Below are 22189 nucleotides of genomic sequence, written 5' to 3'. Positions count from 1 at the left end.
GAGCAATGCAGATTCATAAGGAGCCTGACCGTCTAGAAGAGTGGTTTTCTGCCGCTATTACCGGTAACAAGGAATACATTAATAAACACAAGTCTGACTGCGTAGGCTCTGTTAATCAGGCTGGAAAGACGGGTCTCATGCTTGCAGGAGAAATGGGTGCGCTTGATACTCTAGCTCTTCTTGCGCCATTAGAAGCAAAAATATTATCACCGGAGGGGCGATGTGCGTTGGAATACGCAATTTTAGAAGAGCAGTTAAAATCTATTCCTATATTGTTACAGTATGAAGCTCGCTTCATGAAGGAAACTGGCAAAGACCCACTTCTTCTTGCATTGCAGGCTCACGCCAAAAGCTCAGCTCTTGAAATTATCGCATTTAGCGAAGAAGATGATGCTCTGGACTACAGTCGGGCATTAGAACTTGCCAATGATATGGATTACCATGACGTAGTGGAAGCTTTGCAACACAAGGTTGGTGCTGCTGACACTAGTAGAGCAAATTCCATCAGACCCACTATTAGTGGTGTGAATAAGATTGGTGATACCCCGGGAACATATATTACAGCAGATGGCAGAAATCTAAGTCTGTCCATGTCAGTCAGCTTTGGCGATGGGTCACGGAGTTGCTCGCTGGCTCCCCACAGACCACGTCAGATAGATTATGACTTTCTTCTTTATGCCAAGGACCAAGAGATACTGCGGCTTCAAACGCTTCTTGTGCAGCTGTCCAGCCATATGAAGCTAAAGGTGGCTAACCTAATCACTCACACAAGTGATCACACAGAATTAGAGAATGTGGATAAGTTACAATCTGACCTTGCTGCAGCAATGCTCAGAATCGATGAGCTTACTGAGAAGCTTGAGCAGAAGAAGACAATGGTATCTGTATCAGCACCAGACGGACAGGGGGCTAGTGATAAATCCGTCGCTATTGACAGCTTTAATAACGATACCGATGAGGTGAAGAATCTCAAAAAAACAGTATATCTCTTAACAGAGACAATTAATGAACTAGAAGATAAGTTGCGTCTATCAGCCAGCACTACAGACTTAGCCGAGAGAAAGGTCACAGAGAGGATCTTCACCGAAAACATAAGCCTAAAAAAGACAGTAGAAATACTTAGCGGAAAACTTGACTCTCTATCGAAGAGTGTTCCACATAGTGCTATCAACAATGTCCAGTGGTTGCAAACTAGTAACGAGGGCTCTTCAGTTAATCCATCCTCTGTAGGAGTCGTACTTACAGATTCTATGTCGACAAAGCTGTCGGTTGGATTGCCGAGGAGCATGAGCTCTGGAGCAACTGCTATGTCACCAGCGCAAAAGCTGGCAAATATGGCACTATCACAAGATTCATTATCTACTAATATAACCTCTGGGCACAGCTGGGCATACCACTCAGATAAAATGATCAGTCACGTCGACGTCTCTACTCCAACTCAATCAAAGCGTAATGCAATAACCAGACCCCGCGCACCCGCAAGGCGTAACGCACAATGGTATGCAGAGCAGGTGAGGCGTGTTGGGCGGGTTCAGTGTTAGGCCAAACTAGTAAATCTAAATTTCTAACAGACACCTTGATGACACGGCGGGAGGATGCGATGGTCTGGTTTTCTGCCATCGAGGAGAAGAACTACTCAAAGATTATAGAGCTGGCCGCTGTTTTCCAAGGCTCACGGGATAAGTATGGAGACACAGGCCTTATGCTTGCTGCGCGGCAAGGAGATACAAAAGTGATACAAATCCTTCTCCCTTATGAAGCAGGGCTGGCTAATGATGATAATCAGACGGCACTGATAGTTGCTGCTCTTTGTGATAAGGCAAAAGCGTGTAGGTTCCTTGTAGCATCCGAAAAGGATTGTCTGCTCTGTGATGGACGCGATGCCTTGATGCTTGCCGCGCAAGTAGGTAATACTAGTGCCGTGGACGCGCTAGTGGATCATTTTCCGGCCATTCGAGATAATAACGGAACCAGCGCCCTGGATTATGCCGCAGGTGAGGGCTATTTAGAATGTGTCCAGCTTATTGTTAAGAGGCAGGATCTCACCCCAGACGATCTGGAGCATGCGGTCAACATTGCAATGGCTCGCAAGCACTTTGATATAGTCACCTATCTGAATACCGTGCGCAACACTATGTTTAAATCAGCTCTAGGAACACTTGGCGACAGCTCTGCTAGTGATCTATTCACAAGTACCATCGCTCGTACTGCCAAGTTCGCACCCGACACATTAGAGTACCCCCAAATTCCAAAGTATTCCGAAACTCCAATGAAACTAAACAGAAGCGTTTCTGATGTATCTGAAATGCACGAAGACGGCGACCATGGACACACGGACCCGGCTGGGAAGCGACTTGTGAACTCCGCCTCCTCTGAACGAGGTCACTTGTCCCAATCTAGCTTGCATCTAGAAAATTTAGACAATAGCAATCTTCGTAATACCTTGTCAGAAGCTCAGAGAAGGGTTGTTCAATTAACTGATACTGTTAACAAAATAGATTCGTCAACATTTAATACCGTTCCGGAAAAGCTCACTCAATGCCAAGCGGAGCTCGAACAGATGAAAACAAGAACCAGAGAGCTGGAGGCATTAATTGTAACAAAGGATAATGAAATCAAGGGCCTGAAAGAAGACTTGCACTTTTTACTTGCTGCTCGTGATGAGGACAATCAGCTCCTGGCTTCCAAGAACATGGATATCTCCCATTTACAAGAGGAGGTAGCAAGTTTGAAGCATAAGCTGGTAGAACTTGAAAAGGTAACGCCACCGCAGACTCAAGCATTCGATAAATCCGTTGAGGTCTATCCAATTACAAGAGATGCCTTTATAAAGACGACTACCCTGGCTGAGATTGATTGTTTAAAACCACAACCTCAACATATTTCTACATATGCCTCACCAGACATATCCGCACTGAGCCAATCAACTAGTAAGCCAGATGTACACGCCTTGCAAACTGAGTTGGAAACTGCTCGACAGAGTATCTCTGATTTGGAAAGGAGAAACATGACACTTCAGGACGAACTTTTGGCGCTTACGACTGCTGATACCCAACGGGGTTTACCTAAGACCCTTACAGATTCCCTTGGCATCCAGGTGTGCGAGACTTCGCTAGAGTGCTCAGTGGCCATCCCAGCTCCAGTACAGCCCAAGCGGTTCTCCACGTCTAAGATTCCTACTGCTCCACTATCCCAGGTAGCCACCTTAATGCCCACTTCTCATACTCCATTGCCCTCTGGACTCAAAGACTGTGGTAACGACGTTGAGATTGAACAACTAAAACTTGAAATTGCTCAGCTAACAGACACTGTTCAGCTTCTCAGTGAAGAATTGATAGGAGTCAAGGACGAAAAGATTCAATTTGAAGCGGAGGTTGAACAGATCATCAAAGGCAAAGACGCTGAAATTGCGCGATTAACTCTTCTGTTAGACTCCCCTTCCAAAGCTAAGCTAGTTGTTTCACATTCCACCAGTATGGAGCAGCCTCTATCTCCGAAGCTCACGGACAGATCTATTAGTGCTATTCATGACAGCGACTCTACTGCCTCTGTATCCAAGGGCCATGAGCTAGAGCATTCTCTTCAGCTATTCACACCGTTATTAACGAGTAAGTCTCCACATGACGCAACGGAAAAACAAGTCAAGCAGTTGCCAGAGGAGAACAGTAATCACCTCTCTATGGTTCAGCAGCAAGAGTCTGTAACAGAGCTAGTGCCGACTGCTAAGCAATATGTGCCGCCTCAATCGTGTGTAGAGATCCAAACTAGTATGCTGGTTTCAGATGCATGTCTCTCCACCTCAACACAACTGGTACAGCTGCCCCCGTCCCCACTTCTATCATCAAATATAATTCAGACATCCTTCGTGGACGCTAAGCCAGAGCTCTTCGAGACTTCCGTGCAGACTCTCCACGTTGAGTCAGAAGAGATACATAAGCTTAAGGAGGAGCATATGGAGGTAGTAATGAGGTATGACGAGCTTAAAAAGAAAGAATTACTGCTAACTCAGGTTATCGAAGATAACCAGCTTTTGACAGAAAGAATAGGGGTCTACGAAGAAGAACTCAACCACTGTCGTGACTCAGTCATGGAAATGAACCATGAAAATTTACATTTGAAACAGATCACGGAGACACTAAGGCTAGATAGAGACACCCTCATGACCAGCTACCAAGAACTACGAGCGGCCTTTGACGAGGTAACCGCTCTTAAGAATACACAGGATTCGCAGATAGATGAATTGAGAAACCTTCTATCTGCACAATCACACGCCTTCCATGCAGAGCTGGATAGCAAGACGCGTGCGGTGGAGGGCCTTACTGAAGAAAAGCACATGAAAGAGATTCAGATTAGTACACTAGAGCATAAGTTGGACCTTGCAACTACTGACATGGTCAATAAACGCATGCTAGAGACAGAGAAGATGACTAATGAAGAGCTTCAAGCAAGACTCAGTGCCCTTGATCAAGAGATCTTTGCCTTAAAGAGAGATAATCTTGAGCTAGCACATGATAAAAAGGCAGTCGAAGATACCTTGTCACAAACGCGACAGGACTTAATTTCGAAAGAGGTAAAGCTAGATTCTACCCTAATTCTTAATGAGGACCTTCTGAAAAGATTGGACGCCACTAACGAGAGTGTGGCAACAGCTAAGTCTAAAGTAATTGAATTAGAGGCCACACTTAAGGTTGTAACAGCTGAGAATAGCACCATGAAAAAGGCTCTAGATGAAGCTAAAGTTGCAATGGAAGATTCCGACAATCGTCTCAGGCATCTCTCCATAGAGCATTCGGAACTATTGGATCATCACCAAGTTCTTCGGTCTGAGTTAGACCTGCTTCGTAATGAAAATCACAAACTTTCAACAGAGCTGAGCAGAGCAACCTTAGATGCTAAACAGTCACTAGAGGACCAAATGAATAGAGAGCTCATGCATTTGCGCTCTGAGTTAGAGGTAAAGACTCTATCCATCAATAAAATTACAGACGAGCTTTCCTCCACTATTCGTTCCAAAGAGGATGAGATTAGTGAGCTGAAGCAAAAGGTTAAGAAGTATAAGACCGCATATATCGATTCAAAGAGTTTCAGCAGTGATGCCATTAAGGAAGCTACTGCACAAGAGCTTGCAAAGTATGAGCATGGATTGGAGATCGCGCACAAGGAGGTTCTAGAGCTTCGGATGGCCAATGCCGAGCTAAAGGCAGCTTTGGAAATTGTGCAATCCCGTAGCACAGAGGCAGAGGACCTAAAGCACAAGTCAAAGAAGTATAAGGATGGATATGTACGGAAGTGCAAGCAACTTGAGGAGCTTGAGAAAGAGCTCGAGGGTCTGAGAAAGGAACCCAAGACGATCAGCGCGCAATCACGGATAGTAACAAGTGCAGACGTATCCATTCAAACGTGTCCTGCAAGTCGTGACAGCAAAAAAGTAACTCCTGGCTCAGCATGTGCAACGTTAGCATGCGATGAGCCCCAACATGATGCCGAGTATGATAATATAGTTAATGACCTCAACACACGTCTCAATGAACAGATTCAAGAAACGTCGTATTTTAGGACTCGCGCAGAAGAGTATTTGAACAATTATAACATCGTGCGTGAGGAACTTCTATCAACGAGAGAACAACTAGAAGCACATATACGCGTTATTTTAGAAAAGGAAAACGAAATTGATGGGCTTAAGCTTCTTATTTCTAAACTCCAAGGAGAGTCACCTGATTTGCAGAAGGCCATGGAAGACGTTGCTCTTTCCGCTTTGAACATTGATGAGGAACAATATAATAATCTAATTGAGCAAGTTAATCGTAGCATAGAAACAAGCTTACTAAACAAGAGTGCCTCATTGAATACGTCTTTGATGGCAAATAGGTCTATTGGGATCGGCATCAATGAAAAGTCGTTAAATTACAATGAGGGAGAACAGTCGATCCGTTCTCAGCAGGCATGTCTTATGTCTCACTATACCATGGATGTCAGTAATGTGCATTCTGAACCTTCTAATCAAGAAGAACCGCACGATATTATCAACGAACATAAGTCTCTATCTGATAATGCCAGTGACATTCGGAATTTGCAGTACGAGAACAGTCAGCTATCGGCTGAGTTGAGTCAAATCAAAGAGGCATACAGAGCACTGGTGTATCAGAATAATGCTGATACTAGTGCAGAGGCCCCGTCGCTAAGTAAGCTGTCAGGTTACACAGACCTTATGACTGCTGTCCTAAAACGAGATCGAGTAGGGCTTTCAGTCTATATTGACCAAGCAGGAATGACAACTCCTGATGGAAAGACTGCCCTCATGGTTGCTGCTGAGTGTAACAATCTTGATGCCGTGACACGGCTACTTAGTTCTGAGGCAGGAATGGTCAGTAAGGCGGGGGAGACAGCCCTTAGTATAAGCCTACATAATAGTCACTTCGCCATCGCAGATCTCCTTGTGAAGAGGGAAGGGATAAATACAGCAGGTGTTCCTGTCTTAAGGAGAGCCAAAGGCAATTGTACAGAGAGTCTTGCGACTAGCTCTCTTAGTATCACCACCTTGATGACGCCTGATAATGGCCTTACAGACCTAATGATGGCTGTCCAGCGCAATGATATTGTTGCTGTCTACTGCCTGCTGCCGCTCCAAGCAGGAGTTCAAGACCGAAATGGCTATACGGCACTCATGTATGCTGCGGAAAAAGGAGCGTATCCCATTGTTCGCATCTTGGCCGAATTGGGAGATGAAGCGGGGAAACAAAATTTACAGGGCGGATCTGCCCTGATGTTGGCAGCCCGCAATGGCCACCTCTCAATCTGCCAGTTTCTAGCAGACAAAGAATGCGGTCTTGTCGGGTCTCCCGATTCACTGTTAGCTCCCCATCAAACTGCATTGATGTTAGCGTGTTTCTATGGGCACTTGTCCATTGTGCGTCTTCTTTTCCACAAAGAAAAATCTATAGTCAGCACCAGTGGAAAGACGGCCCTTTCCTATGCAAGATACCCCTGTAGTAGCGTTGATTTTAAGACGCGAGCAAAGGTTTTATCCTATGTGGAGTCAAACATGTAAATACTCCTCGATTGTGAAGTGGCAAGACCTTATGTAAAGTCATAAAAACATGGTACTAACTCCCGATCAATCGACTGCCATCATACACCTCCCGGTTTAAGGAGATTCCAGAGTTCTAGCAAGAAGTTATAAGTTGCGATAAAGTTCAAAATTTAAAATTAGAGTAAGCTATGGACGACCCAGAGCGCTGGTTTGACGCTATTGTGTCGCGTGACTACCACACAGTCCAGGAAGGCATCTCCTTGTTTGCTGGGACCCAGAATGCAGACGGGCTTACGGGTCTGATGCTCGCAGTACAAAACGATGATCCGAAAATGGTCAGACTATTAGTTGAGCAAGAAGCAAAGCTTACAAACAATGATGGGGACAATGCGCTCATGCTGGCCGCTAAGCTGGATGTATCGTCGTGCATTCCAATTCTCCTCCCCTATCTTTCAGATTGCCGAAGAGATGACTCCGTGACTCCTCTAATGGTTGCAGCAGAAGCAGGAAGTATACACGCGCTCCGTGTTCTATTCTTCCATTACGGGAACGAGTCTGATAACATGGGACTAACTGCGTTGGACTATGCGTCGAGGGCCGGACATCATGAGTGTGTGGAGAGTCTACTGCATGAGTGTCCCTTTGACACATCAGCACGAATGGCAGCTGCAGAAAATGCTCAAGCAAATGGACATGACAGCCTTGCTCTTTACATAATGAACATCACTGACAAGAAGGATTCTGATGCGTCAGCCATTGAAGCTCTTGCTGCTGACAAGGATGCTGAAATCGAGAGACTTCAGGCTCTTTTGCAGGAGCTTGAGGGCCGTAACTCTGAGCTAGTTGTGAACCTCTCCAGCGCCCGAGATGAAGTAGTGGAGTTAAAGGAACAAAGGGACACACTCACTGGTCAGGAAGAGTGCTTGCGTAGAGAGGTGCAAGAGCTAACAGATAAGCTGAGTGATGCAACTCACCAAGTGGCAGAGCTGTTGGAGAAGAATGGTCAGCAGAACTCCATTGATGATCTTTCTGCTCAACTAGCAGAGCAATCTGCAATTCAAGAGAAGCTTCAGGCAGAGGTGAATGATCTGAGGGCAGAAAATGACCAACTGTTATGTACTTTGAAGAATACCGAGAACACTTTAGTAGACACAGAAAACAGGCTTGCAAACAAAACATTAGAGCATGGGGAGAAGAGTGCAGAGCTGGACGCTAAGCAGATTGAAATAGTAGCGCTCCAGGAAGCTCTTAGAGATGCCAAGGACAAGTGCAATGTCTTAGAACAAAAACTAGAGGAGACAGAGCAATCACTCAAGAAAGAAAATATGTTCAAGGCAATTGCAGACATAGAGTCAGCAATTGGTAACAACGCTACACAGAATGAGTCTAATGAGGCAGAACTAAGTGACCTTAGACAGGAGCGTGATGAGCTGCAAATGCAGGTAGAGACACAAGAAACTCAGCTGAAGCTGTTGAAAGGAAAGCTAGATCGTCTAACGGCGAAAAACGAAAGCCTTGAACAGAAATATCAGTCGCTTAATCTTGAGTTTAGGCTCCAATCCGAGCAGCTCAGTGAAACCAAGGATCTTCTTCGCATAACAGAGAAGAAGCTTCATAGTGCTACGTCTGCACAACCGCGTCCAGGGAGCACAAAAGATGAAGGCAATCATACAGAATCGCACCATTGTGCTACACTTGAAAATGTGCGCACTGAGACTCCTGATGCAGAGGCTGCAGTGCACAAGAGTTTTGGTAGCCACGGAGGCACTGATTCGATGTTGGTGAAGAGCGGTCTTATCGATATGAATGTGCCCCCGGCACGTAGCGTGGGGATTGATTTGGAGAAAGAAACAGATACTGCAGAGAACCGACAACAGCACATCAATGAACTAAAGATTGTGGAAGACTGTCTACAACGCACCATTGACGAAAAGAAACAAATACTCGCGGCACTCGATAGTAGCCTTGCTCACTCAAAGTCGCAAGAGTCGGCTCTCAAAAAGCAGAAGAAGCAGCTTGATAATGTCGTGAACCGCCTGGAAACCCTAGAAAAGGAGAACGAGAAGATGAAGAAGGCTGCGAAGGCGCAGCCTTCAGCCATTAGCCGGAATGTTCGGTCTGTCTCAGCCGCAGCCAAGGTCGTTGCTGCAATTGCTAGAATAACTGAGGAAGAAACCTTCAACCATGACATCGTGGTCAAGGCCTTGGTGGACACCACAACAAAGCTCGAGGAGCAGATAGACGAACTAGCTGAGGAAAACGAAAAGCTCAAACACGAGCTGACCAATGCTATCGGCGGAGAGCTGCAGATGGTTGAGGACAAAAAGGGTTCCGCGGCTAATGCTAGTAGGAATTCTGTGCGCTCGTCATCGAAATCGCGTTCTCGATCCAGTGCCTCTTCTTCCAAGCATGTGTCTTCTTCGCATAAATCCTCGCAAAAGACCTCCAAGGTTTCGGCTTCGCACCACATAGAGTTTTATGACACAGACAACCACGTTGCTCCAAAGCTGGAGGAGAGATCTAAGGGAGCACTTAAGATGACGTTCGGACTATCGGGCGAACAAGCTAGCGCGTTACTAGAGGCACGATTGGCTACATACACTCCTCTTATGAGAGCCATTATGAAAGGCAAGGCATCAGACATCGAAGCTAACCTGGAGTATGCCGGACAAGTTGCCCCAGATGGCAAGACGGCACTTATGCTTGCGGCTGAATACAATAGAGTGAGCTCCGTGCCTCTTCTGTTGGAAAAAGAAGCTGGGATAAAGGATTCATCAGGGCAAATGGCAATCCACATTGCCCTTCACCGAGGACACTACGAAGTTGCAGAGAAGCTGCGCAAGGCTGAGGGCCTTGAAGTAGAACCCATCGAGCGCGTGAACGGAACAAGGACACAGCTCATGTCTGCGGCCGAGAACAATGATGTTTACGCAGTGTGGTCTCTTATACCAACGCAGGGCGCGCTGCAGGATGCCGAGGGGATTACCGCTCTTATGCTGGCTGCAGGCGCAGGCCATAAACAGATAGTTGCTCTGCTGATAGGAAGTGAGGCTAAGATTCAGACTGCATGGGGCACAACAGCCCTCATGTGGGCTTGCCAGTTTGGCCACATAGACTGCGTTCGTATGCTTATCCCTAAGGAGATTCGGCTTCGCGACAGAAGGGGCAGATCCGCTCTTCATTATGCCACAGAAGCCGCTAGACATGCCAATGCAGAGATTAAGAAGTCAATCGAGGCCCTGCTTCGCCAGCACATTGGATGACTCTTCAATAAACGATCATTTACAGTTTCATCAGCGTGGAGATATACCAAGTGAGGCCCGTGCCCTTTATCTTGTAGTCCTCAACCTCCTTGTTTGTGGAGACTTCGCCGCGTGCAACTTTAGCCATCCAGCCCGCCCAATACATGGTGTTGGGGCCGGTCGAAACCATCGGCACTAGCTTTGCCAGCTGATAAATGATGGACGCAGAGAACTTGGAAAGTGGCAGCCCTCCACGGATGATGCGTGTCGTGCTTTCGTCAAACGGCTGGGGGAGGCAGAATGCGCGGCCAAAGCCAACCAGATCCACCTTGGACTCACTAATTGCCTTGTCTGCCATCTCCGCAGATGTGAATCGTCCTGTAACCATAACCTTGCAACCCGACTTGGTAGTTTCTAGGGCTTGCCTGAAAATGGTTCCAAAGTCCAGAGTGAAGTGTCCAGCCGAGGACATCATCACAGGCTTGCTATAGCTCCCAGCTGAAAACTCGATGAAATCAAGGAGGATTGCTTCGTCATTAGCGATCGCAATAAGGTTATCACTGTACTCCTTGACAGACAAATCCGTGTCGGGAATGTTAATTTTAACGCCCAAAATAGAACTAGACCCGATTTTCGCTCGACATGCTTCTAGAGTCTTTCTAAACACAGCCCAGCCTCCATTGGTGACTATATCACTCATCAGATATCCATGAGCTGTGTGAAGTTGGACCCCGTCGTACCCACATTTGTGGACCACACATTCAGCCGTCTGGCTATACTCCTCCACGAGCTCGTTCAGAATAGGCGAATTGGCAGCATCTCCCTTTTCAAAGAATGGAAGCTCATCCTTGATGCATAGAGGTTTGGGGAACATCAGCGAGAGCCCTGGACATGCGCGGTCGTAAAAGGAGATGGCCTTGCCTTTGTAGTGAGACTTGCTATCTTCAGTGAAGTTGGCCTTCAAGACTTTTTTCGGTATCTGTCTTCCGCAGTGGTTTATTTGCGCCAGCAACTTGACATCAGGGTTCCCTTTGCGTGAGGCCTCTACAGTTTTCTTGAGCTGAGATATCAAGGGTGTCTCAGCATTCTCAAAGTCGCTCTTAGAGAAGCAAACGTTCCCCAGTTCTCCTCGTCCTTCCCTCGAAACCATCATGTGGCCCGAAATCACTAGACCGACGCCTGGCTGACTTGCAAAATGTTTATAAAGGTTGATGTACTCGGGAAGGGGGATGCCATGATCGTCCGAAAGGTGCTCACTCAGGGCAGACTTTGCATACCTGCCCGGAAGCGTCTGGCCGCAGTTGAGCTGCACGGTGGAGGGCAAAGACATTTCTTTTTAGAATACTTTAAGCAGAAACTTAATAAATTTAATATAATTTTGGAAACGTGCACGGCTGAAAATCAGTAAACTCACGGGGTCACATCACGGAGCAGCCTTTCTTGTCCCCGTGTGCGTTATTCTTTTGGGACTCCCCTGTCTTAAGTTTTGTCAAACTTATGGACTTGGCCAGACAAAACTTCATATATTGCTGATTGGGATTCACAATGTTATCCACAAAATTGAACAAGAGGTCCTCCATGTTGTAGTTCTCTTTTGCACTGCAGCGTAGGCAGATGGATCCGCTCTTTGCGGCAACGGCCTGCAATTCGACGTTTGTGGGAACCAAGCGATCATAGTCTCCGTCATCCTTGTTGAAGACCAGTAAGATAACTAGTTCTGGGCGCTTGGCGCGAATGCACTCAGCGCCCCTGGCTGCAGTAGCTATAGACTCCTTATCATTGATATCACAAACAAAGATGACGCCTTGCATATCTGTGAGGAGCTGAAAAATTTCATCGGAGTCCAGTGCCCCGAGGCGCGGGTAGTCAAACAAGCGGATCCCAATGGATAACTCCTGATAGCTATAAATGCCTGAAACCTTGTTAATGGAGTCGTCGCGTATGTCGCCGCTCAGAGTATTCATCAAACAGGACAATCTGCGGATGATCGTTGTTTTTCCCACCTTTTTGTCGCCTATTATACATCCTTGGATAATCCGCTCTATTGTGTAGTACTGAAACTCATTTTCGCCAGTCGCGCCAAGACTCATTTTTATCTCATACTGATTTTTTAGCGTTAAATAATTTTAAGTCATTGGTTTATAATGCTGCACAAGATTTCAATTGCACAGGTCAGCTGTGTCTTATGCATGTGACAGTCCTTGGCGCACATGGTTAGCTCCACGAGTGGCCTGTAATCCATTTTTGATATTCGAGCTTACTCTCTGGCAACGTGGCATCGCTAGCAATGATCGAGCAGGATGCACAAGTGTAAGTCTATACCATCCATTGCCCATGCAAAACACGTGGCTAGTCGCCGAGCTCATTGGTCTGCTGCTCCTCGCAGACAGTGAGCAGAGCAGGTGTCTAGTGCACACAACTAGTGTAGGCAACGACTACAACGAAGAGAGGTGCAGAGCCCAGCTACCTGTGTGAGCATGAAAAAGATAATAAGCGTACGGTAATATTAGCTGGCGTATTTGCTATCTGAATGAGTATTGTGTCGTGGTTTCCCGCAGCGGAGAAACCACCACAGAAGAAGCCGGCAGGATCACCGGTGATAAACATAGCAAAGGTAAGATTGTACGAGGGTCAGTCCTCTGAATACATTTGTGCAGAGAACCACCGAGGGAATCAGAACAGATACAAGTGGGCTAGAGGCTTTGCTATTGAAACAGGAACCTGCTACGTCAACGATGAAAGCCCGTTCTTGGCTTCAGAGGCAGAGTCATGGCAGTAGCTAGCCACTGAATGGTGACACATCCATTAGAGCTCGTTATTCTCAACGCATTGATCTACAATTAGGTTGGTGGTAGTCCATAGTTTTACTGTTGCAATCCTTCGAAGAGCAGATGCGAGTCGATAACCGAGTGTAGGTTCCGGCTAATGTTGCTAGGGCTTCTTCTATTTTGTACAGTAGCACGGGCAAACTGCAAGGCTGGGAACACGCCGTCGGCGAACGGGCAGACGTGCGTCCCAAACGCAGATCAATGCGAGGACCCCTTGACCACCGCGGGCTGTGCGACCTGCACCGGCACGGGTAGCGCACAAACCTGCCTCACCTGCTCGTCCTCAAAGAAGGTCAGGCCGGACAAGAAGGGCTGCATCGCTTCGTGCCCTCCGAGCGTGACCACAGAAAATAGTGGGGTCTGCGAGTGCACGCCTGGGAACAAGCCCTCGTCGGACGGGACGACGTGCGTCCCAAACGCAGATCAATGCGAGGACCCCTTGACCACCGCGGGCTGTGCGACCTGCACCGGCACGGGTAGCGCACAAACCTGCCTCACCTGCTCGTCCTCAAAGAAGGTCAGGCCGGACAAGAAGGGCTGCATCGCTTCGTGCCCTCCGAGCGTGACCACAGAAAATAGTGGGGTCTGCGAGTGCACGCCTGGGAACAAGCCCTCGTCGGACGGGACGACGTGCGTCCCAAACGCAGATCAATGCGAGGACCCCTTGACCACCGCGGGCTGTGCGACCTGCACCGGCACGGGTAGCGCACAAACCTGCCTCACCTGCTCGTCCTCAAAGAAGGTCAGGCCGGACAAGAAGGGCTGCATCGCTTCGTGCCCTCCGAGCGTGACCACAGAAAATAGTGGGGTCTGCGAGTGCACGCCTGGGAACAAGCCCTCGTCGGACGGGACGACGTGCGTCCCAAACGCAGATCAATGCGAGGACCCCTTGACCACCGCGGGCTGTGCGACCTGCACCGGCACGGGTAGCGCACAAACCTGCCTCACCTGCTCGTCCTCAAAGAAGGTCAGGCCGGACAAGAAGGGCTGCATCGCTTCGTGCCCTCCGAGCGTGACCACAGAAAATAGTGGGGTCTGCGAGTGCACGCCTGGGAACAAGCCCTCGTCGGACGGGACGACGTGCGTCCCAAACGCAGATCAATGCGAGGACCCCTTGACCACCGCGGGCTGTGCGACCTGCACCGGCACGGGTAGCGCACAAACCTGCCTCACCTGCTCGTCCTCAAAGAAGGTCAGGCCGGACAAGAAGGGCTGCATCGCTTCGTGCCCTCCGAGCGTGACCACAGAAAATAGTGGGGTCTGCGAGTGCACGCCTGGGAACAAGCCCTCGTCGGACGGGACGACGTGCGTCCCAAACGCAGATCAATGCGAGGACCCCTTGACCACCGCGGGCTGTGCGACCTGCACCGGCACGGGTAGCGCACAAACCTGCCTCACCTGCTCGTCCTCAAAGAAGGTCAGGCCGGACAAGAAGGGCTGCATCGCTTCGTGCCCTCCGAGCGTGACCACAGAAAATAGTGGGGTCTGCGAGTGCACGCCTGGGAACAAGCCCTCGTCGGACGGGACGACGTGCGTCCCAAACGCAGATCAATGCGAGGACCCCTTGACCACCGCGGGCTGTGCGACCTGCACCGGCACGGGTAGCGCACAAACCTGCCTCACCTGCTCGTCCTCAAAGAAGGTCAGGCCGGACAAGAAGGGCTGCATCGCTTCGTGCCCTCCGAGCGTGACCACAGAAAATAGTGGGGTCTGCGAGTGCACGCCTGGGAACAAGCCCTCGTCGGACGGGACGACGTGCGTCCCAAACGCAGATCAATGCGAGGACCCCTTGACCACCGCGGGCTGTGCGACCTGCACCGGCACGGGTAGCGCACAAACCTGCCTCACCTGCTCGTCCTCAAAGAAGGTCAGGCCGGACAAGAAGGGCTGCATCGCTTCGTGCCCTCCGAGCGTGACCACAGAAAATAGTGGGGTCTGCGAGTGCACGCCTGGGAACAAGCCCTCGTCGGACGGGACGACGTGCGTCCCAAACGCAGATCAATGCGAGGACCCCTTGACCACCGCGGGCTGTGCGACCTGCACCGGCACGGGTAGCGCACAAACCTGCCTCACCTGCTCGTCCTCAAAGAAGGTCAGGCCGGACAAGAAGGGCTGCATCGCTTCGTGCCCTCCGAGCGTGACCACAGAAAATAGTGGGGTCTGCGAGTGCACGCCTGGGAACAAGCCCTCGTCGGACGGGACGACGTGCGTCCCAAACGCAGATCAATGCGAGGACCCCTTGACCACCGCGGGCTGTGCGACCTGCACCGGCACGGGTAGCGCACAAACCTGCCTCACCTGCTCGTCCTCAAAGAAGGTCAGGCCGGACAAGAAGGGCTGCATCGCTTCGTGCCCTCCGAGCGTGACCACAGAAAATAGTGGGGTCTGCGAGTGCACGCCTGGGAACAAGCCCTCGTCGGACGGGACGACGTGCGTCCCAAACGCAGATCAATGCGAGGACCCCTTGACCACCGCGGGCTGTGCGACCTGCACCGGCACGGGTAGCGCACAAACCTGCCTCACCTGCTCGTCCTCAAAGAAGGTCAGGCCGGACAAGAAGGGCTGCATCGCTTCGTGCCCTCCGAGCGTGACCACAGAAAATAGTGGGGTCTGCGAGTGCACGCCTGGGAACAAGCCCTCGTCGGACGGGACGACGTGCGTCCCAAACGCAGATCAATGCGAGGACCCCTTGACCACCGCGGGCTGTGCGACCTGCACCGGCACGGGTAGCGCACAAACCTGCCTCACCTGCTCGTCCTCAAAGAAGGTCAGGCCGGACAAGAAGGGCTGCATCGCTTCGTGCCCTCCGAGCGTGACCACAGAAAATAGTGGGGTCTGCGAGTGCACGCCTGGGAACAAGCCCTCGTCGGACGGGACGACGTGCGTCCCAAACGCAGATCAATGCGAGGACCCCTTGACCACCGCGGGCTGTGCGACCTGCACCGGCACGGGTAGCGCACAAACCTGCCTCACCTGCTCGTCCTCAAAGAAGGTCAGGCCGGACAAGAAGGGCTGCATCGCTTCGTGCCCTCCGAGCGTGACCACAGAAAATAGTGGGGTCTGCGAGTGCACGCCTGGGAACAAGCCCTCGTCGGACGGGACGACGTGCGTCCCAAACGCAGATCAATGCGAGGACCCCTTGACCACCGCGGGCTGTGCGACCTGCACCGGCACGGGTAGCGCACAAACCTGCCTCACCTGCTCGTCCTCAAAGAAGGTCAGGCCGGACAAGAAGGGCTGCATCGCTTCGTGCCCTCCGAGCGTGACCACAGAAAATAGTGGGGTCTGCGAGTGCACGCCTGGGAACAAGCCCTCGTCGGACGGGACGACGTGCGTCCCAAACGCAGATCAATGCGAGGACCCCTTGACCACCGCGGGCTGTGCGACCTGCACCGGCACGGGTAGCGCACAAACCTGCCTCACCTGCTCGTCCTCAAAGAAGGTCAGGCCGGACAAGAAGGGCTGCATCGCTTCGTGCCCTCCGAGCGTGACCACAGAAAATAGTGGGGTCTGCGAGTGCACGCCTGGGAACAAGCCCTCGTCGGACGGGACGACGTGCGTCCCAAACGCAGATCAATGCGAGGACCCCTTGACCACCGCGGGCTGTGCGACCTGCACCGGCACGGGTAGCGCACAAACCTGCCTCACCTGCTCGTCCTCAAAGAAGGTCAGGCCGGACAAGAAGGGCTGCATCGCTTCGTGCCCTCCGAGCGTGACCACAGAAAATAGTGGGGTCTGCGAGTGCACGCCTGGGAACAAGCCCTCGTCGGACGGGACGACGTGCGTCCCAAACGCAGATCAATGCGAGGACCCCTTGACCACCGCGGGCTGTGCGACCTGCACCGGCACGGGTAGCGCACAAACCTGCCTCACCTGCTCGTCCTCAAAGAAGGTCAGGCCGGACAAGAAGGGCTGCATCGCTTCGTGCCCTCCGAGCGTGACCACAGAAAATAGTGGGGTCTGCGAGTGCACGCCTGGGAACAAGCCCTCGTCGGACGGGACGACGTGCGTCCCAAACGCAGATCAATGCGAGGACCCCTTGACCACCGCGGGCTGTGCGACCTGCACCGGCACGGGTAGCGCACAAACCTGCCTCACCTGCTCGTCCTCAAAGAAGGTCAGGCCGGACAAGAAGGGCTGCATCGCTTCGTGCCCTCCGAGCGTGACCACAGAAAATAGTGGGGTCTGCGAGTGCACGCCTGGGAACAAGCCCTCGTCGGACGGGACGACGTGCGTCCCAAACGCAGATCAATGCGAGGACCCCTTGACCACCGCGGGCTGTGCGACCTGCACCGGCACGGGTAGCGCACAAACCTGCCTCACCTGCTCGTCCTCAAAGAAGGTCAGGCCGGACAAGAAGGGCTGCATCGCTTCGTGCCCTCCGAGCGTGACCACAGAAAATAGTGGGGTCTGCGAGTGCACGCCTGGGAACAAGCCCTCGTCGGACGGGACGACGTGCGTCCCAAACGCAGATCAATGCGAGGACCCCTTGACCACCGCGGGCTGTGCGACCTGCACCGGCACGGGTAGCGCACAAACCTGCCTCACCTGCTCGTCCTCAAAGAAGGTCAGGCCGGACAAGAAGGGCTGCATCGCTTCGTGCCCTCCGAGCGTGACCACAGAAAATAGTGGGGTCTGCGAGTGCACGCCTGGGAACAAGCCCTCGTCGGACGGGACGACGTGCGTCCCAAACGCAGATCAATGCGAGGACCCCTTGACCACCGCGGGCTGTGCGACCTGCACCGGCACGGGTAGCGCACAAACCTGCCTCACCTGCTCGTCCTCAAAGAAGGTCAGGCCGGACAAGAAGGGCTGCATCGCTTCGTGCCCTCCGAGCGTGACCACAGAAAATAGTGGGGTCTGCGAGTGCACGCCTGGGAACAAGCCCTCGTCGGACGGGACGACGTGCGTATCAGAGACGGCCTGCAATACTCCCAACTGTAAGACCTGTGACAACCCCAAAACAGACAACGAAATCTGCACTGAATGTAATGACGGCGATTACCTCACCCCGACAAAGCAGTGCACGCAGAGCTGCGGAGCAATAGGAAGCTACTATGATGGAGACAAAGCGTGCGAGCCTTGTGATCCTAGCTGTGCTGGGTGCACCACAAAGGGGCCAGCGAAGTGCACGCTGTGTCCTCCCGGGAAGAGGCTCCAGTACACCAATGATGATCCTAATCAAGGTGGATCTTGTGTAGATGAGTGCAAAGCAGAGGTGGACGGGTGTGCAGAGTGTGGAGCGGTAATCGGCGGTACGAAGTACTGTTCAAAATGCAAGGAAGATAAGTGGGCACCTCAGAATGGCGTGTGCGCTAATTCAGTAACAAGGAATTCATTCTGCACGAACGCAGCAGGTGGCGTATGCACTCAGTGTGCTGCAGATCATTTCCTTCAAGATGGAGGCTGCTATAAACTCGGCAGACAACCTGGCATACAGATATGCACACTAGCTGATAGCAATGGTGGATGTCAGACGTGCGCCAATAGTCTTCAGCCCAATGATGGAGCATGCCCCTCGTGTCATTCGACCTGCAAGACATGCTCGACTGCAGATAGCTCTGATAAGTGTACGTCATGCGCAGCTGGGTACTATATGGTCGGGTCAGGGCCAAACACATGTATTTCGTGTGACAGCAACAGTGGAAGTGTCAAGGGAGTTGCTGGCTGCATGAGCTGCGCTCCTCCACCTAATAATCAAGGATCTGTCGTCTGCTACCTCATAAATGATAGCGGTAGCACAAACAAGAGTAGCGGGCTCTCCACGGGGGCTATCGCGGGGATCTCCGTCGCTGTGGTCGTCGTCGTGGGGGGCCTCGTGGGCTTCCTCTGCTGGTGGTTCCTCTGCAGGGGGAAGGCGTGACTTAGGTAGTGAATGCTGTACAATGTGTGATAGTGTGTGATAGAAGGTGATAGTGGGTGATAGTGGGTGATAATGGGTGATAGTGGAGTGTGATATGCACAGCAGCCAGTGATGGACTGTGCACTGCTTGTAAGGCAGATAACAAGTACATATTCCAGAACCCTGATGCAACACCGAAGCCTGGTAGCGAGTGCATCTTGTGCTGGGATACTACAGATAGAAACGGGGTCATGGGAGTGGCCAACTGCGCACAGTGTCAGGCACCACAGAGTGCAGGAGTAGTTACATGTACAGAGTGTGCTGCCGGATCATACAAATCACCCAATACCAACGAATGCAAAGTCTGCGATAAAGCTTGTCTGACTTGCAGCGGTGAGGGCGCAACTAAGTGCACTCTCTGTGCGAGCGGGAAATATCTCGATGGGAACAATTGTGTAGAGGCTAGCAGTTGTAATGGAGATAAGTACCCCGACCCAAGCACTGGGAAGTGCACAGCCTGTAACGGTGCAGCAGATCAGGGGGGCATACCAGAGTGCACTGCTTGCACGTACGATGCAAAGCTACAGAAGCCGGTGTGCAGTGCCTGTAACGGTAAGAAGGTGAAGACAGAGCTGGATGGGACAACAACCTGTGTTGATATGAGCTCTGGATGCCAAGATGATTATCATTTCAAAGATGGTGATACTGCGTGCCTTTTGTGTGGTGATGAATCTAAGGGAGTTCCTAATTGTGCAACCTGTACTGCAGCACAACAATGCACTAAGTGCCTTCCGGGCTTCTTTAAGACTAGTGATACAGCTTGTGATGCTTGTGGTGATAACTGTGCCACATGTTCTGTTGCTGGTGATCCAAATAAGTGTGATACATGCATGCCGGGATACTTCTTGGTAACTACTACAGATCCACAGGGGAAGAAGTGCGTTGCTTGTAGTGATACAACCAATGGGGGCCACGAAGGCTGTAGTCTATGTTCTAACAATAATGGGTTCAAGTGCACTGACTGTAAGCCCAACTATAAGAAGCAGTCCAATGAAGATGCAAATGATGACTATACATGTGTGAAGACCTGCGAGGACCCCACGGCTTGTGGTGGTACTTCTGGTGCCTGCGATGCCATGATAATAGATGATAAGGGCAATGCAAAGCACTACTGTTCCTATTGTGGAGATAGTTCACAAGCTCCTATAGATGGTATATGCACTAGTGATAGTGGTAAGAAGGGAGCTAATACTTGTGACAGTCATACATGCACACAGTGTACTGCTGATTACTTCTTGTACATGAATGGCTGTTATAAGGTTGGTCAAGTACCAGGTAGTCATATGTGCAAGAAAGCAGATAGTAGTGGGATATGCACAGAAGCGGCAAGTAATAAGTACTTCGTAGTACCAGAGGCACAGGCTACTGATCAGTCTGTGCTAGCTTGTGGCAATCCTCTAGGCACACTAGTAGATCCTCAAGGTACTGCTAAGGCATATGTGGGGGTCGAGGGCTGCTCACAATGTAAGGCCCCGACAGCTCCATCTGATGGTGGTATGACCCCCGCTGTCTGTACCTCCTGTGACAATAGTAAGGTGCCCAACAAGGGTGGCAGTGGGTGTGTGCTGTGCTCTGACACCAACTGCAAGAGCTGTGTGGTGGATAATATATGTGAAGAGTGTAAGGACGGGCTCTACTTCAAAGCTGGTGAGACACCCAGCTGTGTCAGTGCAGAGGAGTGTAAGGATGGATTCTTCCCCACGACCGATGCACAGGGCAAGAAGGTGTGCGCTAAGTGCAGCGATACTGCTAATGGTGGCATAGCCGACTGTGCAAAGTGCTCTCTCAAGGCAGCGTCTGCAAGAGCAGGTCCAATAGTTACGTGCTCTGGGTGTGAGACCAAAAGACTGAGCCCCCTTAATGATGCATGTCTGGAGGAGTGCCCTGCCGGCACATATCCCGATAATCGTGACAGTACCGGCATTTGCGCTTCCTGTCACAATACATGCGCAAGCTGTAGTACTAACGCAGAAACGTCGTGTACGGCCTGCTATCCGGGGTATGTGCTGAGTCGGTCATCTGATGACACAGGAACGTGCATAAAAGAGTGCACGGGAGACTTTATGGCCCACTGCAAGGCCGACGGCTGCTCACTGAACGTCGGAGGCTCGAAGTACTGCGATCAGTGCGAGGAGGGGTACGCCCCAGTCGACGGCGTCTGCACATCCATACCTGCAACAGCGAGGGATGCCTCCGGATGTAAGGCAAGTGGCGGGAAATGCACTGAGTGTGGAGCAAACTACGCTCTGTTATCGGGCGGATGCTACAACACACAGAAGCTTCCTGGTAGCTCTGTATGTACGGCTGCACAGAATAAGGGACAATGCCAAACGTGTGCCAATGGACAAAGCCCAGCTGGAGGAAAATGTCCGGCGTGTACTGAAGGATGTGTGAAGTGTGCGGGTAGTAAGGAAACCTGCACAGATTGCTTAGCAGGGTATTACAAAACCACTGACAATAAATGCGTGAAATGCACAAGTAACAGTGGAACTGATGGCAATGCAATCACTAGTGTCAAGGGTTGCTTAAACTGTGTCCCTCCTATTGGTAGCAATACTGGCTCCGTCCTCTGCTACCTCATGAAAGATGGCAACAGTACTGGCAGAAGCACGAACAAGAGCAGCCTCTCCATGAGGACCATTATGGAAATCTCCGTCGCTATGGTCGCCATCGGTGCCTTGGTCGGTTTCCTTTGCTGGTGGTTCATTTTTAGGGGCAGACGCATCGATGCGTCCCCCAGTACTATGACGCTCATTCCCTCCAAGTCGATATAGGGTTGTCAAGCTTCATCGGTGTATGTCTAGTGATGCAGCAGTGCCTGCTCTACCTCAGCGGGTGCCGAGTATCACGTTCGGTGTTTGTAAACGGTTTTGCATCGGCCTTGCCTGCTCGCACTGTGCAGTACAAGCTGGAAAAGTCGTGTAAGAGACTGGAAGGGATACGTCCTCGTGCGTCGCGTGACACCCGAGCTCCTTCAACAAGTGTAGCTCTGCCTGTTCCCTACGAAGAGACAGAGGACCGGCTGCTTGGCTGGCAGAGGTGTGCTGTCTGGCTATCAGTGAACAGACTGAGTGCCGTTCAATGCCTCCTCAGGACCCCCATCAAGCGATTACGCGTTCTCCGTCGAGTTCATTTTGCGAATTAAAATGCCCCGCCCCTCCCTTCCTCTTCTGCCTCCAGGTCTGCC

At 51.1% G+C, this 22189-nt stretch overlaps 7 protein-coding genes across 7 annotated transcripts; 5 read left to right on the top strand and 2 right to left on the bottom strand.

Moving 5' to 3' along the window:
• Positions 1-5: 5 nt before the first annotated feature.
• Positions 6-1541, top strand: GL50803_009722 (Ankyrin repeat protein 1; the record flags this gene model as incomplete). Its single annotated transcript, XM_001709202.1, has 1 exon — positions 6-1541. The coding sequence occupies one exon, from the start codon at positions 6-8 to the stop codon at positions 1539-1541; it is 1536 nt and encodes a 511-aa protein (XP_001709254.1).
• Positions 1542-1579: 38 nt separating this feature from the next.
• GL50803_0017288 (Ankyrin repeat protein 1) lies at positions 1580-7048 on the top strand (the record flags this gene model as incomplete). The annotated part of the gene is made up of 1 exon (XM_001709203.2): positions 1580-7048. One exon carries the CDS (start codon positions 1580-1582, stop codon positions 7046-7048), a length of 5469 nt encoding a protein of 1822 aa, XP_001709255.2.
• A 170-nt stretch (positions 7049-7218) lies between these two features.
• On the top strand, positions 7219-10293 carry GL50803_009720 (Ankyrin repeat protein 1; the record flags this gene model as incomplete). The annotated part of the gene is made up of 1 exon (XM_001709204.1): positions 7219-10293. One exon carries the CDS (start codon positions 7219-7221, stop codon positions 10291-10293), a length of 3075 nt encoding a protein of 1024 aa, XP_001709256.1.
• Positions 10294-10312: 19 nt separating this feature from the next.
• GL50803_009719 (FAD/FMN dependent oxidoreductase) lies at positions 10313-11602 on the bottom strand (the record flags this gene model as incomplete). Its single annotated transcript, XM_001709205.1, has 1 exon — positions 10313-11602. The coding sequence occupies one exon, from the start codon at positions 11600-11602 to the stop codon at positions 10313-10315; it is 1290 nt and encodes a 429-aa protein (XP_001709257.1).
• Positions 11603-11690: 88 nt separating this feature from the next.
• GL50803_009718 (RAS-related) lies at positions 11691-12362 on the bottom strand (the record flags this gene model as incomplete). The annotated part of the gene is made up of 1 exon (XM_001709207.1): positions 11691-12362. The coding sequence occupies one exon, from the start codon at positions 12360-12362 to the stop codon at positions 11691-11693; it is 672 nt and encodes a 223-aa protein (XP_001709259.1).
• Positions 12363-13197: 835 nt separating this feature from the next.
• GL50803_00137717 (VSP) lies at positions 13198-18963 on the top strand (the record flags this gene model as incomplete). The annotated part of the gene is made up of 1 exon (XM_001709209.2): positions 13198-18963. The coding sequence occupies one exon, from the start codon at positions 13198-13200 to the stop codon at positions 18961-18963; it is 5766 nt and encodes a 1921-aa protein (XP_001709261.2).
• A 230-nt stretch (positions 18964-19193) lies between these two features.
• Positions 19194-21776, top strand: GL50803_0032607 (High cysteine membrane protein Group 1; the record flags this gene model as incomplete). The annotated part of the gene is made up of 1 exon (XM_001709210.1): positions 19194-21776. One exon carries the CDS (start codon positions 19194-19196, stop codon positions 21774-21776), a length of 2583 nt encoding a protein of 860 aa, XP_001709262.1.
• Positions 21777-22189: the final 413 nt, after the last annotated feature.

The sequence above is a fragment of the Giardia intestinalis genome, chromosome 5 (assembly GCF_000002435.2).
Source record: "Giardia intestinalis strain WB C6 chromosome 5, whole genome shotgun sequence".
NCBI lineage: Eukaryota > Fornicata > Diplomonadida > Hexamitidae > Giardia > Giardia duodenalis.
Note: the sequence above shows the minus strand (reverse complement) of the source record. Positions and strands in the feature narration are given on the sequence as shown.